The sequence below is a fragment of the Mugil cephalus genome, chromosome 16 (assembly GCF_022458985.1).
Source record: "Mugil cephalus isolate CIBA_MC_2020 chromosome 16, CIBA_Mcephalus_1.1, whole genome shotgun sequence".
NCBI classification, from domain to species: domain Eukaryota; kingdom Metazoa; phylum Chordata; class Actinopteri; order Mugiliformes; family Mugilidae; genus Mugil; species Mugil cephalus.
This window is the reverse complement of record NC_061785.1, coordinates 23,669,121-23,688,787: the sequence shown is the minus strand read 5'-3', so window position 1 is coordinate 23,688,787 and position 19,667 is coordinate 23,669,121. Positions and strand designations below refer to the sequence as shown.

General features: G+C 37.3%; 2 protein-coding genes across 8 annotated transcripts in view; both read left to right on the top strand.

Moving 5' to 3' along the window:
* Positions 1-4,434, top strand: part of fmn2b (formin 2b) — a 35,303-nt gene extending 30,869 nt beyond the window's left edge. For both annotated transcript variants that reach the window (XM_047609111.1, XM_047609110.1), the window contains exon 19: positions 1,476-4,434. In XM_047609111.1, coding sequence (XP_047465067.1) covers positions 1,476-1,502 — 27 coding nt within the window. In that variant the 3' untranslated portion in view covers positions 1,503-4,434. The remainder of the gene's footprint in view (positions 1-1,475) is intronic.
* Positions 4,435-8,129: 3,695 nt separating this feature from the next.
* Positions 8,130-19,667, top strand: part of LOC125022447 (rho GTPase-activating protein 23-like) — a 53,493-nt gene continuing 41,955 nt past the window's right edge. For 4 of the 6 annotated variants that reach the window (XM_047609114.1, XM_047609113.1, XM_047609112.1 and 1 more), the window contains exon 1: positions 8,131-10,184. In XM_047609114.1, coding sequence (XP_047465070.1) covers positions 10,176-10,184 — 9 coding nt within the window. In that variant the 5' untranslated portion in view covers positions 8,131-10,175. Of the gene's footprint in view, positions 10,185-13,406; positions 13,444-19,667 lie in introns of those variants that run through there. The other 2 variants (XR_007114456.1, XM_047609117.1) reach the window with 2 other exon arrangements.

Genomic DNA, 19,667 nt, shown 5'->3' with positions numbered 1-19,667 from the left:
TTTCTGTCTGCTCCCAGATATTTAAAAAAAAACAAACAAACAAACAAAAAAAAAAAAAAACAGCAAAGTATAGGTTAATTATAAGAACCTTATAAACAATAAGATCAATAAAAAGTCTTTAAAAGAAGAGAGGAATAGAAAAAATGAATGTAGACTGGATTAAATATTAGTACCCTATCTTATGATCTTATGAGTAAATGATCATCAGATTGATCTGTTTTGTTCTTCACTGAAACATGACTGTCATGACATGTCAAGTGGTGAGATAGATAGGGACCCAAATGCAGGATAAAAAGGGTGATGAGGTTGCGGTTCTAAATAAAAGTATTTGATAAATGAAACAAAAGGCACTGCAAAGGCAGGATAATCCAAAAGGCAAAGAAAAACACAGGACCACAGAGAAAATGACAGGGCAACTCAAAGTGAAGACCAAAATAATGCAACAGAAAACAAAGGGAAAGTCAGGGCTATATATACACAAGAGGGATGAGGGTGAGAAGCGATCACACAGGGAGAAATCAATAAGAAATCAAGGAAAAACTTGAGGCACAACAGACAGGAAACCAGACAGGAAACCAAGAAACTTAACAAAATGTAACAAGAAACTCAAAACACGTTCACAAATAAAAGACAAGGACACAGAACCATGACACTGAACCATGATGAATATGTCATCAATTAATCCTAAGCATTATCAAAGCTTTAATTTACTTCATTATTGATCATTATTAGATTTTCTCACAATTTAAAGAAACCAACTCATTGTGTCATTCACACCCTAGATCTGGACACTAGACTCTCTCTCTCTCATATATATAGATATATATATATATATATATATATATATATATATATATATATATAGATATATATATATAGATAGATAGATAGATAGATAGATAGATAGATAGATAGATAGATAGATAGATAGATAGATAGATAGATAGATAGATATAAAGCAACAGCGCCAAGGTCCACAAGCATTATACAACAATTACCAACAAAATAAAGTGTATAATTAAATATATATTCATGTTGATGGACATTTAGCTCTCAAAATTTAAATTTAAATTGGGTCTGACTAATAACTGGAACACAGTCAGTCACATCAGTAGACTCCTATGTGTAATGGAACCTAGTTCACCACTACAGCATCCGAAATAGACACAAATCTTTCTTTTTTTGGGTTATTCTCATCCTCCTCCAACCATTCATCAAAACTGAGACCACCAATAAATGGAAATTAACAACAAACAGCCATTTCCTGCTCCAGCTCTGACAGTTACAGTGTTGCCATGGAGATGGATACAATGTTGCCACAGACTTGGCGGAGCAATATTTTTAATGATGAGTCAGCTGTGTTGTAATGCTGATTTGAGCACGTTCTAAATGTCTTATTGACCAATCAGATTGCTTGGTCGGAACTACTTGTTGTATAATGTGTTTTTAACATCTGTGATTTATCTTTTCCACAGAAAGCCAAGCTTGGCATGAAGATTTGACTTAGTGGACTTTGCATGCCAATTTTCCTGACTTTGGACACCAGCAGTGAGTTAGAGAAAAAAATTATGAGGAGGGGAGGGGGCAGACCTGTGAATGGCAAGTTTGTGCAGCTGAGCCTTCTTTAGTTATCTGGTTTTGTTTATTTTGAGGCATTTTAAGTTTAAGTTTCATCACTGTTACACCTGTTACCTCACATGTGTCCACACAGTCATGGAAGGATACTGCTGCGAGGACACCAGACAACGCGCACGGTTTCCATCAGATTGAATATACAGTAAATATACTTGCGCATCTTATAGCTCTTTTTTTCACATAATGTATTACAGCTCATGATTACAGCCAAGCAACATCTTTTACTTAACCTTCCACTGTGCTGTTTGAGGTGAAATATTTGTATTACCTTTAACTGTACTTCAGTCAGTAGCCCACAAGTTCAGTGACATTTGACAGCAATGAGGACTGTTTGGCACAAATCATTTTGACATACGCTCCTTTGTTACGTACTCAAAATTTGAATTGCTACAATTGACATTAACTCACAACTGACAAGAAAGTAAGTCTATTGCAGGACTGGTGTGGCAGACATTAAAAAAATAATTTTGGTCAACAGAACTTACAGAATACCTCTCTGTATTTGTCTGTTTTCATATTTCCATCAGTTCTGTTCTTCCCATCCATTTAACACTGTAAAAATATTTCTTGCTACACAAAATGAAAAAATACACGAGCATTGAACTGTGTGAAAGATGGCAGACCTGACAGCTTTGAGCCTTGGTGGCACATGTGGTTACTGGTGTCAGTGATGTTTCAATGACATTTGATTTTTGGGTCAACTGGATTTAAAGGTGGTTGTCTGCCAACCACTGTTACTCACAGTAGCAGACGATCACTTTGCATGGCAGCTTCATCCATTGGTGTGTGGTTAAATAAATGACGAACACAGTGAAAGCGAATGCATTTGAATGTAACAGTCCTGCAGTAAATTTTTAATGATTAATGTTTTAATGTTTGGTTTATGTTGAAACGGTGTAAGCTGGCAATCCGCTTTAAGATGATTTTAGAGGATGTAGGTTGTCGTGCTGTAAAAATGTGTGTTTCTATTATTTAGCCTAGCGCATTAATTAAAATGAAGTTGCCAAAATAATAGAAACATCAGTACAACAGAAGAAAATATTAGTACATTTTGCAGCCTCCGAAATGACTACACAGTTCAACCTGCAGGTCCCTATCACTTTAAACAAATGCTGAGTGCCATGGCATTCATGAAACTCAGCGTTAGAGCAGGACTCTGTCTGGATCGTAGGTGTAGTTCTCATTAATCATAACAGACTGTTTTATTTGAATGCATTAATTTTCAATTGTGTACATACTGAAGTAGCCGATAAGTGTCACTGGAAATCATTTAACCTTCATTTATTTTAGGGAATCCATGTGCCAGAGTTATGTATAGTTTGTATCAGCCACTTGGGGCAGCAAATACACCCGTAGGAGTCATATGAATACAACAGAAGAAGCACTTGTGTGTATGTGTACAGTTTAGCAAAATAAACAAATATTTTTAATGATGATCAAATACATCCAAATTACATTAGACTACATACTTTTGTCTTCTGCATTACATCCAGGATAATTTACAGTCCAATTGCAACAGTTTTGATGGCCAGTGGGACACAAAACGCTTGTTAAATATGTTTTTTCTCCAGTTGTATTTCTACTACGCATGTGCAAGGTTTCACAACATCAGAGTAATTTTGAATCAGTACAGTGATATGATCAACATCTTGGCTCATCCTACCAGAGCACTTGAGCAAATGCCATACCAAGTTGTTTACATTTAAGCTTCAGCAATCATACTATGGGGATATTTGCAGTTTTACAGCAACAGACTTTGTGTTCATCTTACACTTAATGAAAGTCTGTATCTGGTTCTGTCATGACGCAGTTGAAACTTGAACTCTGCACATGCATTATTAAAAGAACATGATCAGTTTGATGTTTCCTTGTTCACAAGTTATTATGGGTGTAACGGTACACACAAGTCACGGTTTGGTACATACCTCGGTATGGGGGTCATGGTTCGGTACGCGTTCAGTACAACGGGAAAATAGCAACAAAAAGTCAGACATGTATAAGACTAGCTTTTTTCATTTATTTTGAACAGAAACTGTAAAACTAAAACCATCTCCTGTTGTAAAAAGTTAAAAATAAATACAACATAAAACAAATGCATTAGGGTTTTCATACCATTCATTTATTCTGTTCATATAGGAAAAGAAAAAACACACTTTCACCCCGTCGGGCATTAACCCTTAAACCATGGTGTGGGTGAATCCCTGGTTCTGACTGGCTGCAGGGTGTACATTAAAAAGTGATAATGGACACCCATAAGTTCAAATTACCTGATGACAACACAGAACATACATTATTTCAGTTTATTACAATGGCAGTACAGTTGACAAAGAAATTGTTATTTTATAGTCAACTTTAACAACCTATTTGGTGAATTTGATCATTTTGAAGAATGGGATGCAGCACAAGATAAAGAGAGAAGAGAATATGAAAAAAAGAAAGAGATGCGACACAAGGTTACACCGGAGGAACTGGACAATTTAGAGGATGATCCTCTACACATTAAATGATTAGAGTGAAAGGTGGATAATATTTCTTGCAATAAAATCGATTTCAGAAACTATCTGTGGACTCTGAGGAAAATTCCGCATGATCCTCTGGACACACACGCGGTAATGAGTGCACTGGCCTTCTGAAATGATACTTTGTATCACGTAATGTAACTTTAAGAAATCATCTCTCTTCCCCTCCGCTGATTAGTAACTGCTGCTGCAACGTCTGCGGACGTGAGATGTTAAATAGTCTGCTCACCGCTTCTTGTGAAAAACGTATGAATTAAACGTTAAAAAAAAAAAAAAAAAAGTATTAATAATTGACATAATATTTATTTATGTCATAAGTGACCTTGGTATATGCGGGTTAATGCCCGACGAGGGGAATTGACCTGAATTGACGTGAGGACTCAACTTTGCGTGCACCGAACCATGACAAATACAAATACCATTACACCCCTACCAGTTATTAAGCAGGCTTTTTGGGGTAGGTGTGGTATGCATATCGTACACTGCTGTTAATGTAGCATTTTGGAATGTTGCCATATTTTTCAATTGAAGTTCTGTGTATCCTCCGTAGGTCTCAAGCTAGACGCAACATTGAGACTGCCATACTCATACAAAAACCATGATGTAAAATGAGAACAAAATGTTTCTGTGAACATAGGCATAACTTTGGATCAACAGAAACAATACATCACTGCACACACTAGACGGCTTGAAATTTTGTGCACAAGACGTAGCCTCAGAATAATGGAAGACAGCAAATTTTGGAACAAGGCAAGCGCTCATCTGCAGTAACTTAGAAATCATGCACTTGGGTCTCTAATGTCACTACTTATGTGTTTACACATAATTTATTGCTCTTCTTCAGAACATAAGTTCACCTTTGTAACAATGTATAAATAATATTGGATGTTTTTTTCTAAAACGGGGCAGTAGTGGCAGCCTTTCCTGCACCAAGGATGGTATGTTTATGTCATGTTAGTCAGACTGTGGATCAAAGACAAGGCGATTCATAATTGCATGAACTGCACCACTTTGTGGCCATGTACAGTATACAGTAAAGCATTTTAGGTTTTGACTCATAACTCTCTTACAATTAACATTTTTTGGTGATGACTTTCAATATGACCTCAAATATATTCAAAATTCCAGCTCTGTTAAAGTTTTGCAATAATTCCACAATATTTTATTGAAAAGATTTATGTTTTGTTTTCAGATTGTCCATAACCCTTGAATAAACTTAGAACCACATTAAGGTGGTGTAAGAGTAGTATATTAATGGCCTTGGTTAACAAGTTTGACTCATGTTAAGTTCTAAATTCTGAGATCCTCATGTAGGGATTTACCAATTAGCCATTGCTATAGGTTTCATATAATAAAAAAAATATATTTTTTTTTTCTGTGTGTTCTCTTGGAACTGCTTCTGGAAGTGTGAAGTAATCCTAGCAAATATACAGAGCTAGGCCATCTCACCTGTTCTACTGAAGTAACACAACAGTAGACTCATTATGACTAACTGAAAGCACTCATTGCTCTATCATGTTTACAATATGCTGTTATTAATATGCTTTGCTAAAAACATAGGTATGAGTTATCACAGGTTACAGCTCCATGCCATTGCTTTAAATTCTGCAGTAAATAGTATCACCTTGAAATTAGCAGTTGATGGAGTTTTACAAACTAAATCCTCAAGACCCAACTTGACTTTGGCTTTCAAAAGAAAAAGAAAAAAAAAATAGTCATTATGCATTTTTGCAGCAACAGAGTTGATGGGATGGAGGAAAATGGGATTGTTCACGTGTGTAATTTTAATCCATGTTCAGTTTGCAGTATGTCAAGTCAAGTCTGTTATGCTGTGGTGTGTGCGAGTGAGTGTGTTTTCTGGCTGATCACATTCATGTGGCTATGTGATAAAGGATGTGTATACTGATTGAATAACAGCTATTGCATTTTGTTGAAAATTGAATAAATTGTTAAAAAAGGTGTTGCTTTCATTGATGTCCTGTTGTTCTTACATAATTTCCAGTTTCATGTCAAAGCAGCACAACATCAACCTGTTATTAACTGGACACCACTACCTGTCAGTTTGGTCACATGGCAAACAACTGAGGTGTATCCATTGAGTTAGAGAATAATAATTCATTCAGATTTTAGACAATTTTCATATTCACAACCGCTTTCAAGAAACACTACTGGTCAAAAGTTTTAGAACAGCATGCAGTATCCTCTGGTATAGTTGGTCAGGGCTTCATCCTACAGCAAGATGATGGCCCAGAACTTTAGTCCAAGCCAGACCTGGGCATTTTACGGCCCGCGGGCCGCATACGGCCCTTTGGGCATTCCCGTCCGGCCCGCGGTACATCAGTCATGAGCACAGTTGAACTGTGCATGCAATACGACAGTGTTGCTTTTATTTTGAGCCATGGTGTGTTATTTACGTCATGGCACTGTTAGTTCGTCAACAACAAAAAAAAGTAAGATTGAAACAGTTTCTTGCCATCTATTAATCCTCAAAAGCCTGGCATCCGTCAAAGCGGCCGATTTTGAATTACCGTAAGTCACAGTGGTTTGCGCTATTGACAGTATTCAATGTGAGTGAACACTGGTTAGTTGTGCTTTTGCCTGGAAGACCTTCGTGACATCTCAAGGGTATAACTAACTTTGTTTTTACCAACAAATTCCTCCAAACAAGTCTCTCTTGCTGGGGCTCCGCGATCATTGCTCCCCAACCTGCAGCCGACAGCAGCGGTGCGTCATCATTACCGTAATTGCAGCATTTTCTTCTAGAAAGCTCAACTTGAATATTATCCATCGGGGATTACGGTAATTCAAATACAGCAAGCTTCTCTTTGTGGGCAGACGGACATTCAGGTCTTAAAGGGTTAAACATTTTTCGATATTTATTGAGATACAGAAAATAATTCATGTAGCTATATGATCCACCGAAGTTTTCCAAAGAGGACAAAGTTTCCAACATTCCAATGCGTTATATCCAAAACTACAGATCGATTGTGTTTCATTTTCCTCTTCAACCTACACTAAAACTCTATTTACAGAATATTCTTATGTTTCTGATTACCAGTAGCAGCTTATCAACATATATAATTCTCTGATTTTTACAATGGGAGAAAATTAATATTGAGCAGAATAACGTTCAAGTTATCGTTTGGTTTGGCCCTCCATCACAGTTCAGATTTTTCATGCGGCCCCCTGTAGAAATTAATTGCCCAGCCCTGGTCCAAGCTATAGCAGAATTACCTCAGGATAAAAACAAGATGGAAAGCTTGAAAACATGGAGTGGACCATGACCCAGTCTCTAGACTTTAATCCCATGGAGCAGGTTTGATGAACTGGACAGAAGAGTGAAAGCGAAGCACCCTACAAGAGACACACATATCTGGTAACTTCTTCAACAAAACTGGGAAGAACTCTGAAAATGATTTGATTTCAGTTTTAGAAAGAAAAAAATGTCACGAGTGTGTTCACATGTTAAATCAGCCAAAGGTGGTTTTTCTGATGAGTCGAAAGTTTAGAATATATTTTGAGTTATATACTGATTCCATGATTTAAAAAAAAAAAAAAGAAAAAAAGACAGTTGTTTTTTTGGTGTATGCTTTCATTTCAGAGTAAAATGAGACATTAAACTGCATACATTTCAAACCCTGTCAAAATCTCTGTGTGAATAAAAATATTTATTTTTATTCATGAAGGAGGGACTTTGAGGCTTCCCCATATTTAAGTGCAGGCTCAAGACCCACATTTTTAATTTTCAACTTAGCTTTCAACTGAGTTTCCTTTTACTCTTTCTATTATTACTTATTTATGCTGTTTCTGTTTTCTGTTTTTTCTGTTTGTCTTTTATTGTTATTGTTTTTTGAATTGCTCTTGATGGATTTCTTTTAACTCCTTCTAGTAACACTTTATATATATATATATCTTTTTATTGATACTTTATTGATAATGTTTATTGTTTTTCTTTCTTTTTAGTATTGTTTATATATTACTCTGTCTTTCCTCGTAGGGACCCTCGGCGCCGGAAGCTGTGTCTGGCCTGCCTGCAGGGAGGCCGTCCTGGGGATGTCCTAGCCTGGATGGTTGGGGGCACTGCTTCAGGGCTGTATGGTCATGGTGTGGGCCCCTGTCTGTCTGGTCTCTGTGGAGGTGTCCTCTGTAACCTCTGGGCTGTGACACCTCTCGCTGTGTGATAGCGCCTTAAGAATGGTGTTTCCTCACTTGTCCCTCAGTGCTCAGCTATATTTTATTCTATCTTAGGAGAGGGAGAGGGTGGGGCTATATAAATCAAGTTTGATTGACTGACTGGTTGATTGACCTGAAAAATGCTAAAACTAAAAGACTTGTTAACTGCCAGGTAGTGACAGAAAAATAGAATGTAATTCAATTGAAATCAATTAATCTGCTATTTAAAAAGCAGCAGGATGTGGCAGACAGTCACAGATAACTACATCTGTCTAAAGCAAACATCAAATATGGGGGCATGAAACTGTTAGTGACAATAGTGACCCCAATCAAAGGTGGTTAGCTCGTATAATGATTGAATATAAGAGGTATCATTGGCAGGCTGTAGAATTCTGCATTCAGGTAGGAGTGGATAACCACAAGAAGACTGGACAAGCTGACGAAAGCAGTAGCTCAGATGAGTAGTGTGGAGAACAAGTGCTACTTATAGCGAAGGCATTGGATAAGAAATTAGAGGACAGGGGCTTAGTTCTCGAGAAAACAAATTAGAGGAACATTGCCAGAGAGAAGAAATAGAGGGTGGGTGTAGTGGGTGCTCAGTTCATCTTCCCCCACCAGCCTAGGCCTACAGCAGCTTAACTAAGTGATGGTTCAGAATTCACTGTGTCTGCACTCTGAGATCAAAGTGATATATGAGGTCTTAAGATACAGCTAGGCTTTTAAGGGTCTTGTATATAGGGGAGGGGATTTTAAATTGTTTTCTGTATTTTACAAGGCGCCAATGAAGAGAGGCTAAAACTGGAGTAATATGATCTCTCTTGCTAATTCCTGTCAATACTCTTTCTTCAACATTTTAAATCAATTGAAGGCTTTTTTTAAGAGCTATTAACTATGCAGTAATGAATTATAGTTAACCAGCCTGGAAGACATAAATGCACAAACTAGTTTTTCAGTGTCACTTTGACACAAGACGGCCCTAATTTTGACACATATTACCCAGGTGAAAGAAGGCAGTCCTGGTTACTTTCTGTATTTGCAAATTAAATAATAATTTAGTGACAATTATTTCTGTCTGTCCCACTAAGCAACACCTTTTACATTATAAAATCTGACATGATTTGATTTGTGAAAAAGGTGTTTTCTTTAGTATAGTTTGGAACGGAGAGGCAATATCTGGTATTTGAATCTTGATGAATGTTAACAAAGTACTGTATATGGCCACTGTTTACCAGTCCTAGAAGCATGAATGTTATGATGAGCTACTATGAAGAAATAAGTGTGACAGCTGCGGGGGAATCCTACTACATCAGGTCACATGGTACATAGAGACACACTGTGTCCCTCTAATCCCTTCACCCCTCCCCTACACTCTGTCTCTCACTAATGCTGTGTACAGTGAACAAGGACATAAAAGTGGGAGGGCTTGGGGGAGGGCATCTGGGAGAAAGAAAGAGCAAAGAGAGCGAAAGAAGGAGGGAAAGGGACAGCAACTTGACTTGAGCCCAGGAGTGTGCATAACAGAGATAAAGGGATAGCAGCTCCTCTTACTTATTCTCTTTTATTTTATTTTATTTTATTTATGTTTTTAACAAAGATTTTACATAGGTTGTGGTCAGAAAGAGGATGACAAGAGGGGTGTTGAGGACAAATGAATGGGAGTGCTGTGTTTCTAAGCGGGAGCATTTCAGAGGATAACGGACAAATAGGAGGAAGAGGACGGAATGTGTGTGACACTGTGACACAGGTTTGCATCACGACACACGTGATATCTCACAAATGCAAGGCCTCTCCTGAGATTTCACAAGTCATGCTGAGGACCAGGAGCCTGCCAGAGCCCCTCTGAACACCATGGCTCAGGTGAGGAGAGACATACACACAAGAAAATGGGCATCGACCATGCGTGTGACTGTAGACTGTATTGTATGTATTTTAAAATGACACAGAGTTCTGCTGTAGTTTCCCTTTTTGTCTTGCTGTCCTACACACTATGGTGGCAGCCTGTACATGTACTAAAAAAAGTTATATCTATTGGGGCACAAAATTCATCATCCTTCTGTCATAAGTGCATATATAAAGAATGCCAATATGAATACATGTGTACAGTACATGAAGCATCATCAGTAATCATTGCGTAAATTACCAAATGAATGGTAAATTTAATCCACTTTATTGGGCTCATATGTTTATAAATTTGACTGTGAAAGAAATTATACCTACTACCAAGGTACATGGAGGAGGTAAAGAAATACAAAGAGGCAAAGACTCCAGCAGTACATGAAACAACTTTATTAAATCAACACTTTTTGAGCTGACGTCAGAGAGTGAATGGTGCATTGTGTGTTTGGAGGTAGTGTGTGAGACATCGTGACGTCCTGCTTCTACTGTTTTGCAAAGATGTGCACATTTACAAGCAAGAAATATATATATATACATTATACTATATATACTAGTTTATCAATACTATACACTATACTATACATTCTTATGTTTTGTTAAAGACCAGATGAGGTGTAACCAGCGTTCCTCAATTGACATGAGTAACATTATGCACTTGACTAATCAAATATTTATTTATTATTAAATTCCAGTTACGATGAAGCTGGGCTGTTATTAATAAACTGCTTCCACAGCTGATTAACATGGTTCATTTGTGTAATGTGTGTTTTTATGTGTACAGTTTTAGAGGGCACTACATGATCAGAAGCACTTCAAATAAATGCACTGAGTAAAAGCAAAATCTTTGATGACATGATTTATTTAGTCAGCTTTACGGTTGTTAGGACAGAGTCAGGATAACTGTTTCCCCATTTCAAGTCATTAAGCTAAGTAGCCTGGCTTTTACACCTCTGTATTGAACATGCAAGAAAGCAAATAAAGACCTTTCCAAAAATGCCCAACTGTTTATGATAAACAAAATTACTCTTGCACTTCTGTGGTATTATCCGCTTCAATTATTTTGAATAATTAAAAGAAACTTTAGTCATTTTTTGCAATATTATGGCTTGATATTTTTATGGAGTAGTTAAAATGACACTTACTGATGTACCTAAAATGTCTTGCTGGCAATTAAATGTAGATACAACAGAAAAGGGTGTTAGAAATGGGAAATGTTTGGGGAACAGAGAAATATACAGCTATACTGAGTATATCAGAGGAAAGCAAAAGCAAATTATACCACAGCGCTGTGTGTGTGTGTGTGTGTGTGTGTGTATTAAAACCACATAATTTATTAATAGACTATACTATAACTCTTACAGTTAACTCATATGCTGCTGTAACCCTGCCTGCTGTGTAAACCATATTATCGTTGTTGCAGCTACAAAGTTCTTGATAAGAAAAATCTAGATGACCATTATCACTTGCTTGCGTTTTTATTTATGCTCCAGTACTTCAGGTCTGACTGCATCTTTGATGTGCTGCCCTGATGGGCTCATGTGACATGGGTGTTCTACAGCCTGCATCTACCACGGTGGATGGTACCATCTGTGCTATAACACCACATGCACATCTGGGTGGGGATGGGCAGTTCGCAGTTGTGTAATGATGCGTATGTATTTTGAGTTGTGTATATACAAGGGAGTGTTCTGTTCATCTCTGCTCTAGTTCATTCTGCTGATTCAGAGCTATAAATAGATTGCTGAAAGCTTTGTTTTTTAGGTATGTGTGTTTTCTTGTACAGCTATATTTTATGAGGATCAGTTTGAGTTTTACATCATCAGAGTCAGGATATTTTGAGGGTTTAAGACTCACTTTTGGGCTAAAGCTTACAATTAGGTCATGGTGAGGATTAGGGCAAGGGTTAAGCTAGATGCTTAGTTGAGATAGTTAGGGTTAGAGACTAAGAAATGCATAAGATAGCAATACACATGTGTGTCTATGTTTGTGTATGCGTGCCTGTGTGCGTTGGTGTGTGTTTGACCTGATAATATTTCTTCTCCAGAGTGCATCTCCCTGAGGGTTCATATGTTGTGTGTTAATTTATGATGATTAATTTATGAATTTATCTAGATGAAAGCCACGTAATCTTTTCAGAGAAACAGAAGAAGGACCCAACTGCAACACACGCAATGAGCCAAAATAAAATCCTAAAGTTCAGTTTAAACTGGACTCTGATGAAAGGTAAAAAATGAAAGGTAATCCATCAAGAGACTCGTACTTGCTGGGAGACTGAGCAAACGGAAGAGCACACTCTGGGGACAGCAAGCAGGCAGAGCAGACAGGAGAGGCCTTATAAGGGGGCTAACAGTGGCAGAGCAGAAATTAAGAAAATACTCCAAACAGGGCCAACCAGAATGGATATTTATTTAAAATGAGACACAAAATGTCTTTCCATATGTGTTATCAGAAATCATTCATACAGAAATATGAATTTAAGTTTTCCAAGCCATAATAAAGAATTTAGAATAAATCCAAGCCCACTTATTAAACAAGAAATGAGAATAAATTTCAAATAATTTAAATACATTTTGTGCTCTCTACCCGGGGATTTCCACTGACCTCAACAAATTTGCAGGAGGCTAACGGGGACGAAAATCTCACTTTTTTTTTTTTTTTTTTTAGCCTTTCTACATTTAGTGGCCTGTGTAGAATATCTGCAAGCTCAGTAAAGCCATTAACCATAAAAAAGCCATACAGTCAATTTGTCACGAGAGACATCAACAATAATGACTGATTAAGTTTGTCAGCGCTGCTGTAAAGACTCACAAGCAAAAACTCGGGGGTATGTTCTAAACGCTTTTTTACCGGACAGATTTACCAACTCAGCTCAATACAATTGTTATTTTTCATAAGACATTACGCGATTAACAGTCAACCAGGTGCGTAGAACGGTTTAGGGACGCGTACCCACCAATATCCATCCACTACTGGGCCGTCACTACCAATACAACCGTTGTCCGCAGTGTTTAATTATTAATATAGCACAAAAAAGGTTAACAGTCGGTCTCTGCTTGAAGTTCCGCCTCTAACCTAAATGTTGCTCTCCGATTGGTTCGTTTTGTTTCCCACTGACATGTGATTGGCCGTCCCCGCTGTCACTTACTCTGCTGTAACGTTACTTCCAACCTGCTGCTAGTTGGACAGGACAGGAGGCGACAATCCTCCGCCAACAACAACTGTAAGTTGTCAACATGTTTCGGTATTTGTAGACGAATTTTAATATCAGTGGTGTCATTTACGTTTACATGTATATGTGTTCCTGTTTGCGTGTGTGTGTGTGTGCCTTTTTAAAGGATGTCACGGAAAAGAAAACTCGATATATGACACTTCTTTTGGAGTCAAAGTGTAGATTACTTCAAGTGTATATCACTGACTCAACAATTACGATATTGAATAAAAGACAATATTTAATGACAAAGAGGTATACATTTTTAAAGTTATTTTTACTTATTATTTTCTTGTATTTGTGTGGAAGATAGCAACTGTTTAAATGAGCATCTAGTATATGAGGGTTTATTGTATTTTAGCCACAATTTTGTGGGGAATAAATTTCACGTAATAACTGTGCGAAAGTAAAATAAATAAATAAAAAATTGGCAATAACTAACCAAACTCGACGATCATTGTATCCCTAATCTGTTCATATGTCATGGATCAACATATTCTTGTCACTAGACAGATAGAAGAGAGCTGGAGGGAGGAGGACAGTGGAGATACAGAAGGAAATGCTGGTGGAGGGAGAGTAGGAGGGGATGGAGGAGGAGAAGCTGAGGGAGAGGCTGGAAATTCACAGGTGAGGTGAAATAATGATGGATATGTGCGTCTTGAGATTCATCATTGTGACAAATGATGATGATCTGAATAAAAACCAGTGGACACTAATCTGTTTGTTCAAATGTTACTTCATTTATACCCTCAGGGTTTTCTTCAATGTTGCCTCCTTGTAGGGCTGGGTGGTATGCAGGTTCATACCGAATTTTGTTATGATATGAATTTTTAATATGGCCCTACCTACTGGTGTATTGCATTACACAGCGTTTGGAGCGTTTTGTGTCCCTACCAATGTTAAAATCAGACCTACTCCCTTGCAGTCAACAGCATAGTTTCCTAACATCCTTCTGTATGAACTTGTTGTAATTGTTGTAATCAACAATTAGAATGTTGAACAGATAGATAGATAGTTAGGCAGACAGATACACACAGACACAGACACACACTAAAAGTAACATGCAGTGCATTTACATGCACAGCTTAACTGAGCTATGCTTGAAATTGGACTTTCTGAATGTGGTTGTTGTCCCAGTTGACAAGCAACTGAGAAAATAAAATGATTGACAGGAATATATTCTCCTCCTCCACACTAGGTGGCAAAATATGTCTTTTCAGCGGGTTAATACAACGTTTATACGGCCCCCTTTCTGGTTGATCTATTACGTCATCTAACAAGAGTCGTTCATGCGGCAGACCGGCATTTCAGACAACAACAACACGGATAATAGTACAGCTTTTTTAATCTCATACGTACATAATGTACGTGCTACTTTTGGTGCTTGAAGTCAGATTATAGCAATAATTTGTTTTTTTCACGTGCATGTAAACATACAAATAATGGTGGGGGGGGCACTGTTGATCTCCTGCCAGCTCAAATCCTGTGAGGTGAAGAAGACCAGCAAGGAGTGAGAGCAGATGGAGGGTGTTAGGCAGTGGCACACAAACGAAAATTCAAAAAAAGATTCAGATTCAGAAAGCAATTATCCTTTTAGTAAAATCGATTCCACCACAGAGTATGTTGTAAGATTGAAGTCTATATGATTAATTGAGACACATTATGTCCTTTTTATTGCACTCGTAGGCTAAGTACAGTGCTAAATTCATTTCGGGCATGTTTTGTCCCATGTTACTTTGCCTATTGCACTCCAATGCCTTTGCATTTGAAGATATAGGCCTAAGGCCTAGTAAGGTTCCATGTCTGTCAGCAAATATTTCAGAGTGCTTCAATTATGTTTTGAATGTAAATGTGAAGCACAGTAACCAGTATCATTAATTTTTCAAAATTAATTTGTGATAGTGTTTATGCACATGCATGCTGAATATAACCGTATTAATTTAATAAACTGCAAAATTAACATTTTGGCCAACCACCCTCCAATTGAATTTTGGCCCTCCACTGGGAACAACTTGGGCACCTCTGGTGTAAATGATCCAGTGCCACTAGAACACAGTTTGTGTTTTACATCTGCCATTATTTTCTTCCATTACTGTTATTATGAGTGTAATTAATCCCCCAAAAGATAGAAAATGACATAAATATAGTTAAAGATGCATTTCCTGGATTTTGAGGTTATTTACATCATGTTGTGATAATATCATTATCGTGACAGCCAATGTAGGACATATACAGACTATTTCCATCTACAGGTTATTTCCCATCACTCAGATGCAGAATGCACATACTAGTTTAGATGAAGGTGATGTTGTCTTAAGTGTTTAAGTGCAACATTTTGACTCAGATGCAGGCAATGTCACAGTTGTTTTTTTGTTGATGCTGTGTTATATGCTTTTTTTCAGGCATGGATAAGATACAAATTATATCAAATCCTGCAAGTAATATTCATTCCAGCACGTAATGTTTTCAGAGAAACAGAAGAAGGACCAGTTGGTAGAGAGTCACATTTATAAAGGAAAAGAAGCATGCAGCCTTTGACAAGATGCCAATGTTAACGTTAATAACTATGATTATATTTATTTCCTCGAGCAGGTCATGGACATGCGTTACTGAACCAATATAAAACAATGCAGCAATGTCCTAATTACATTTAGTGTTGAAACGCCCCTGTATTGTTTAGTTTTTGGAAAAAAAAGAAAAAAAAAACTATAGATAGGATTCTTTGTATTTGTGTGTGTATGTGAGAGATCTGTGTGTGGTGAGTGGAGCTGGGGCATAAATCCAGCAGATTAATTCTATTGTGTAGTGGTATGTGGGCCTGTGCTTTGTGAGATTGACATGTGCTCTCTCAGGGAATTAAATTTATTCACACTATGGATAAAATGGAAATGGGAGGATTTCATTGTTCCTCATCATGTGTATGTGATGGACCAGGTCTTGAGGATCTTATCTCTTAACCATTCTTTCCAAATATACAGAAATTACAAAAAAAGGAGTTTATTTTCTGTATACAAGAGAGAAGAGGTACAGAACTAGAGTTAGAATTTCCATATCTAAGTTTACCGTAAACCAAGATTTTTTACCATTAACTATTTTGTCCAAAAACAAAGGCACCTGGACTTTGGACCATTGACTTCTTTAGTTCTAAATGGCTGGTGCTGGAACATCTGTAATCATTTTGAATGGTATGGGGATTTTGCAAGCTAAATTAAATGGCATGTTGTGTAAAACATTGCTTCTTCTTGACATTTGCTAAGATGGAACTCAGTAGTGTCACCAGGTGTCCTCTTGAGATCAAATATCTCATTCACAAGAGAGACCTGGCCATTCTAAGATATTAATTTGGAATCTAATAAGTAATTATTTTAATAACTACAATGAAATTCCGGTGGTTAAAAATTATTGAACAATCTTGCATAATAGCCTTTATTACATCATACCAGTATACAATATACTGTATAAACAAACATGTATAATGTGTGCATGATTATATATATTATATATCATGAAAGAAGATTTGACAGTTATGATTTAGAGTATTTTGACAAACTTGTGACTTCAGTAAATCTTGATGAACGTTGTCATTTTTTCTGAACTCTGTGGAGGTCATGGCAGTGCTCCTGCTGTGGCTCTTGGACAGTGACACTGATGTGGGGTGATTGTTCTGTAAAGCAGAGCCTCTCTTAAGCCACAAAGCTCCAATTCAATCAGCAATTTCCATGTGAATGAGCTAGGATGGAGCATCCTTCTAGGAACATTCAGACACCCCTGGTCAGCTGGTGCAGACACTGTATGTGTGTATGCAGGCAAATCTATTTCTTGAATCTTCACTGTTCAAGATTCTGACACACATCTCTTTCACTCAGGGTTTACCCCAAGTTATGCCACAACTTTCAAACTCAGTTGAAGCCAACATTCAGATCACTATCTAGTGGTTGGCTTGCCCCACAACACGTTCTACCCATAGCTTTGCTGAGGATTACATGGATTAGATATTTGGCAAAATCTGTCTCTGCTGCTGTAAATAGACAGATGGGTGTGTCCTTCACCCTCCCCCAACATGCGCACTCACCAAGCTCTGTTACCATGGCAGACTACAACATAGTATACCGCATAATAAAGACAGATCTATAGTCTCTTTATTGAATCACAAAATATTATTGTATTGTACATTTTATTTATTTTCCTTAGCATTTTTTGTGTTTATTAATAGAAAATAATTATATGTGTTGATATACTTTCAAATAGTTGGCCCTGTGATAGGCTGGCGACTTGTCCAGGGTGTACCCCGTCTCTCGCCCAATGCCAGATAGGCTCCAGCAACCCCCAAGACCCTAGTGCAGGATTAAGCGAAGATGAGATAAAATGAGATATACTTTCAAATAGTTTTGCAGTATTACAAGTTAGAAAAACATTTTGTGCAAATTAATTCACAAAGTTACTTTACAGTGGTCAGGTTTCTTTTTTGGAATGTCAGTAGTAGCCATCCTAAAATCATAGATGTTGTCTTTAAACAATTGTATGGCTATGAGTCATTATGACTTTAAAATAATTATATACATATAACATGCATCTTTATTTTATACAGGTTTGATGTTGTTTGTCAGTTGAGTGGGTTGCTCTTACTTACTTGCAAGTCATTTATTAAATTTTGCTCCTTTCTGGGATTTTTGATATTTCCAGTTTGGTATTTAATGAAGGAAGTCGCCACAAAAGGGAATATTATTAAAATATCACATTAAAAGTCTTAACTCATTTACTCTGATTGAGCGAGCAACATTGGTAAACTATACCAAAAGAACAAATTTAGACTGCATTTATACATATACACATATATTGTGTGGATGAAATACAGTGTATCACAGAGTTCCCTTAATGTTTACATAAACCTTTTCATTAGACTCTATGTCAGAGACAGAGAGCAGAAAGCTGAGGAGGGGAGGGGGAATGGTGCTTACAGAGTGCATAAACAAAGAGACTTTCGGACGATGGCAGGGCCTTGTTAGTGCTCTAAAGACCCCCTGCAGTGAGGATGAAACTCTAATGGGAACAAAGCATGATTAGTGCTTCCACAGAACCCAGCAAATAAAAAAGGGCACAGATGTTTGCTCCTTTGTTTTTGAAGGGACAATACAGGGGCAATTTAGCACAACCATAACTGTTGAATATTGAATCTATATAACAGTCTCAGTCATCACTCATGCCCACTGGAGTATACGCCATGGTTATATACAGAAAAGTTGCCTTCTTCAGAAGGACTTCACTTCACATAGATGTTTGCTAATGTTGCGAATTGCTAATTTGCTATTTTTTCACAGTGTTTTCAGCTGAATGGGTTTTCTAAGGTAGCCCAACCTCCAACACATGACATTCTGTGTGCTCAGTGAACCAGACTCCTCTTGCCTTATACAGTATGTCATGTACCAAACCTCAGAAGTTTGCCTGAAGCTGAGTCAGTAAAGGATAATCAGTATACTCTGAGTTCAGTTTCACTTCATATAATAACATGAGCCATAGTGTGGCAATGCATCCTTCACAGCTGGTAGGAAAACCAGTAACAACTAGTTTAGTCCCTAAAGATTTGTTCTAAATAAGCCTCTGATGCTTTGGAAGCATCTTTGGGGTTAATTAGAAGCACTTTAAATGATGACAGGTGTATACCAACTCCTATTTAACATGATTGTGAATGTTCAGGAATTCTGAACACAGCCACATTCACAGTTAATAAACGGGTGTGCACATTTATGCAACCACATTATTATTGTTTTTTATTATTATTATCTTTCTTCCCTTTCTCCGAAATATTTCACAGTAAAGGTGGGAAAAGTTCTGAAATGATTGATTTTTGTCTTTTGTCATCTCAAAAACCAGCAGGCCTATAGGCTTTTCTTAAATTATCTTTTTATTTGGACAGCAAGAAAGTTTAAAGGAATATGCCCATACCGCCCTTCCAGGATTTTTTAATTAATTTATTTATTTTTTAAACGGGCCATCAATCATTCCAGTAGAAACAATAACAAAACAGAACCGAACAGGGGAGTGCACCATGTCATACAATAGAAATATCACATATAAAGAGAGTAGGTTCACACAAAGCACAAGCACATGTCCATTTGAAAAATTTTCAAGTTTGGGAGAAGATCCTTCATCAATGGTGGGTTGTTCTCTTTTTAAACATCGTGACGGATTTCTTACTCAATGCCAATAATATAGCCAATAGTTTTTTGTCTTTGATG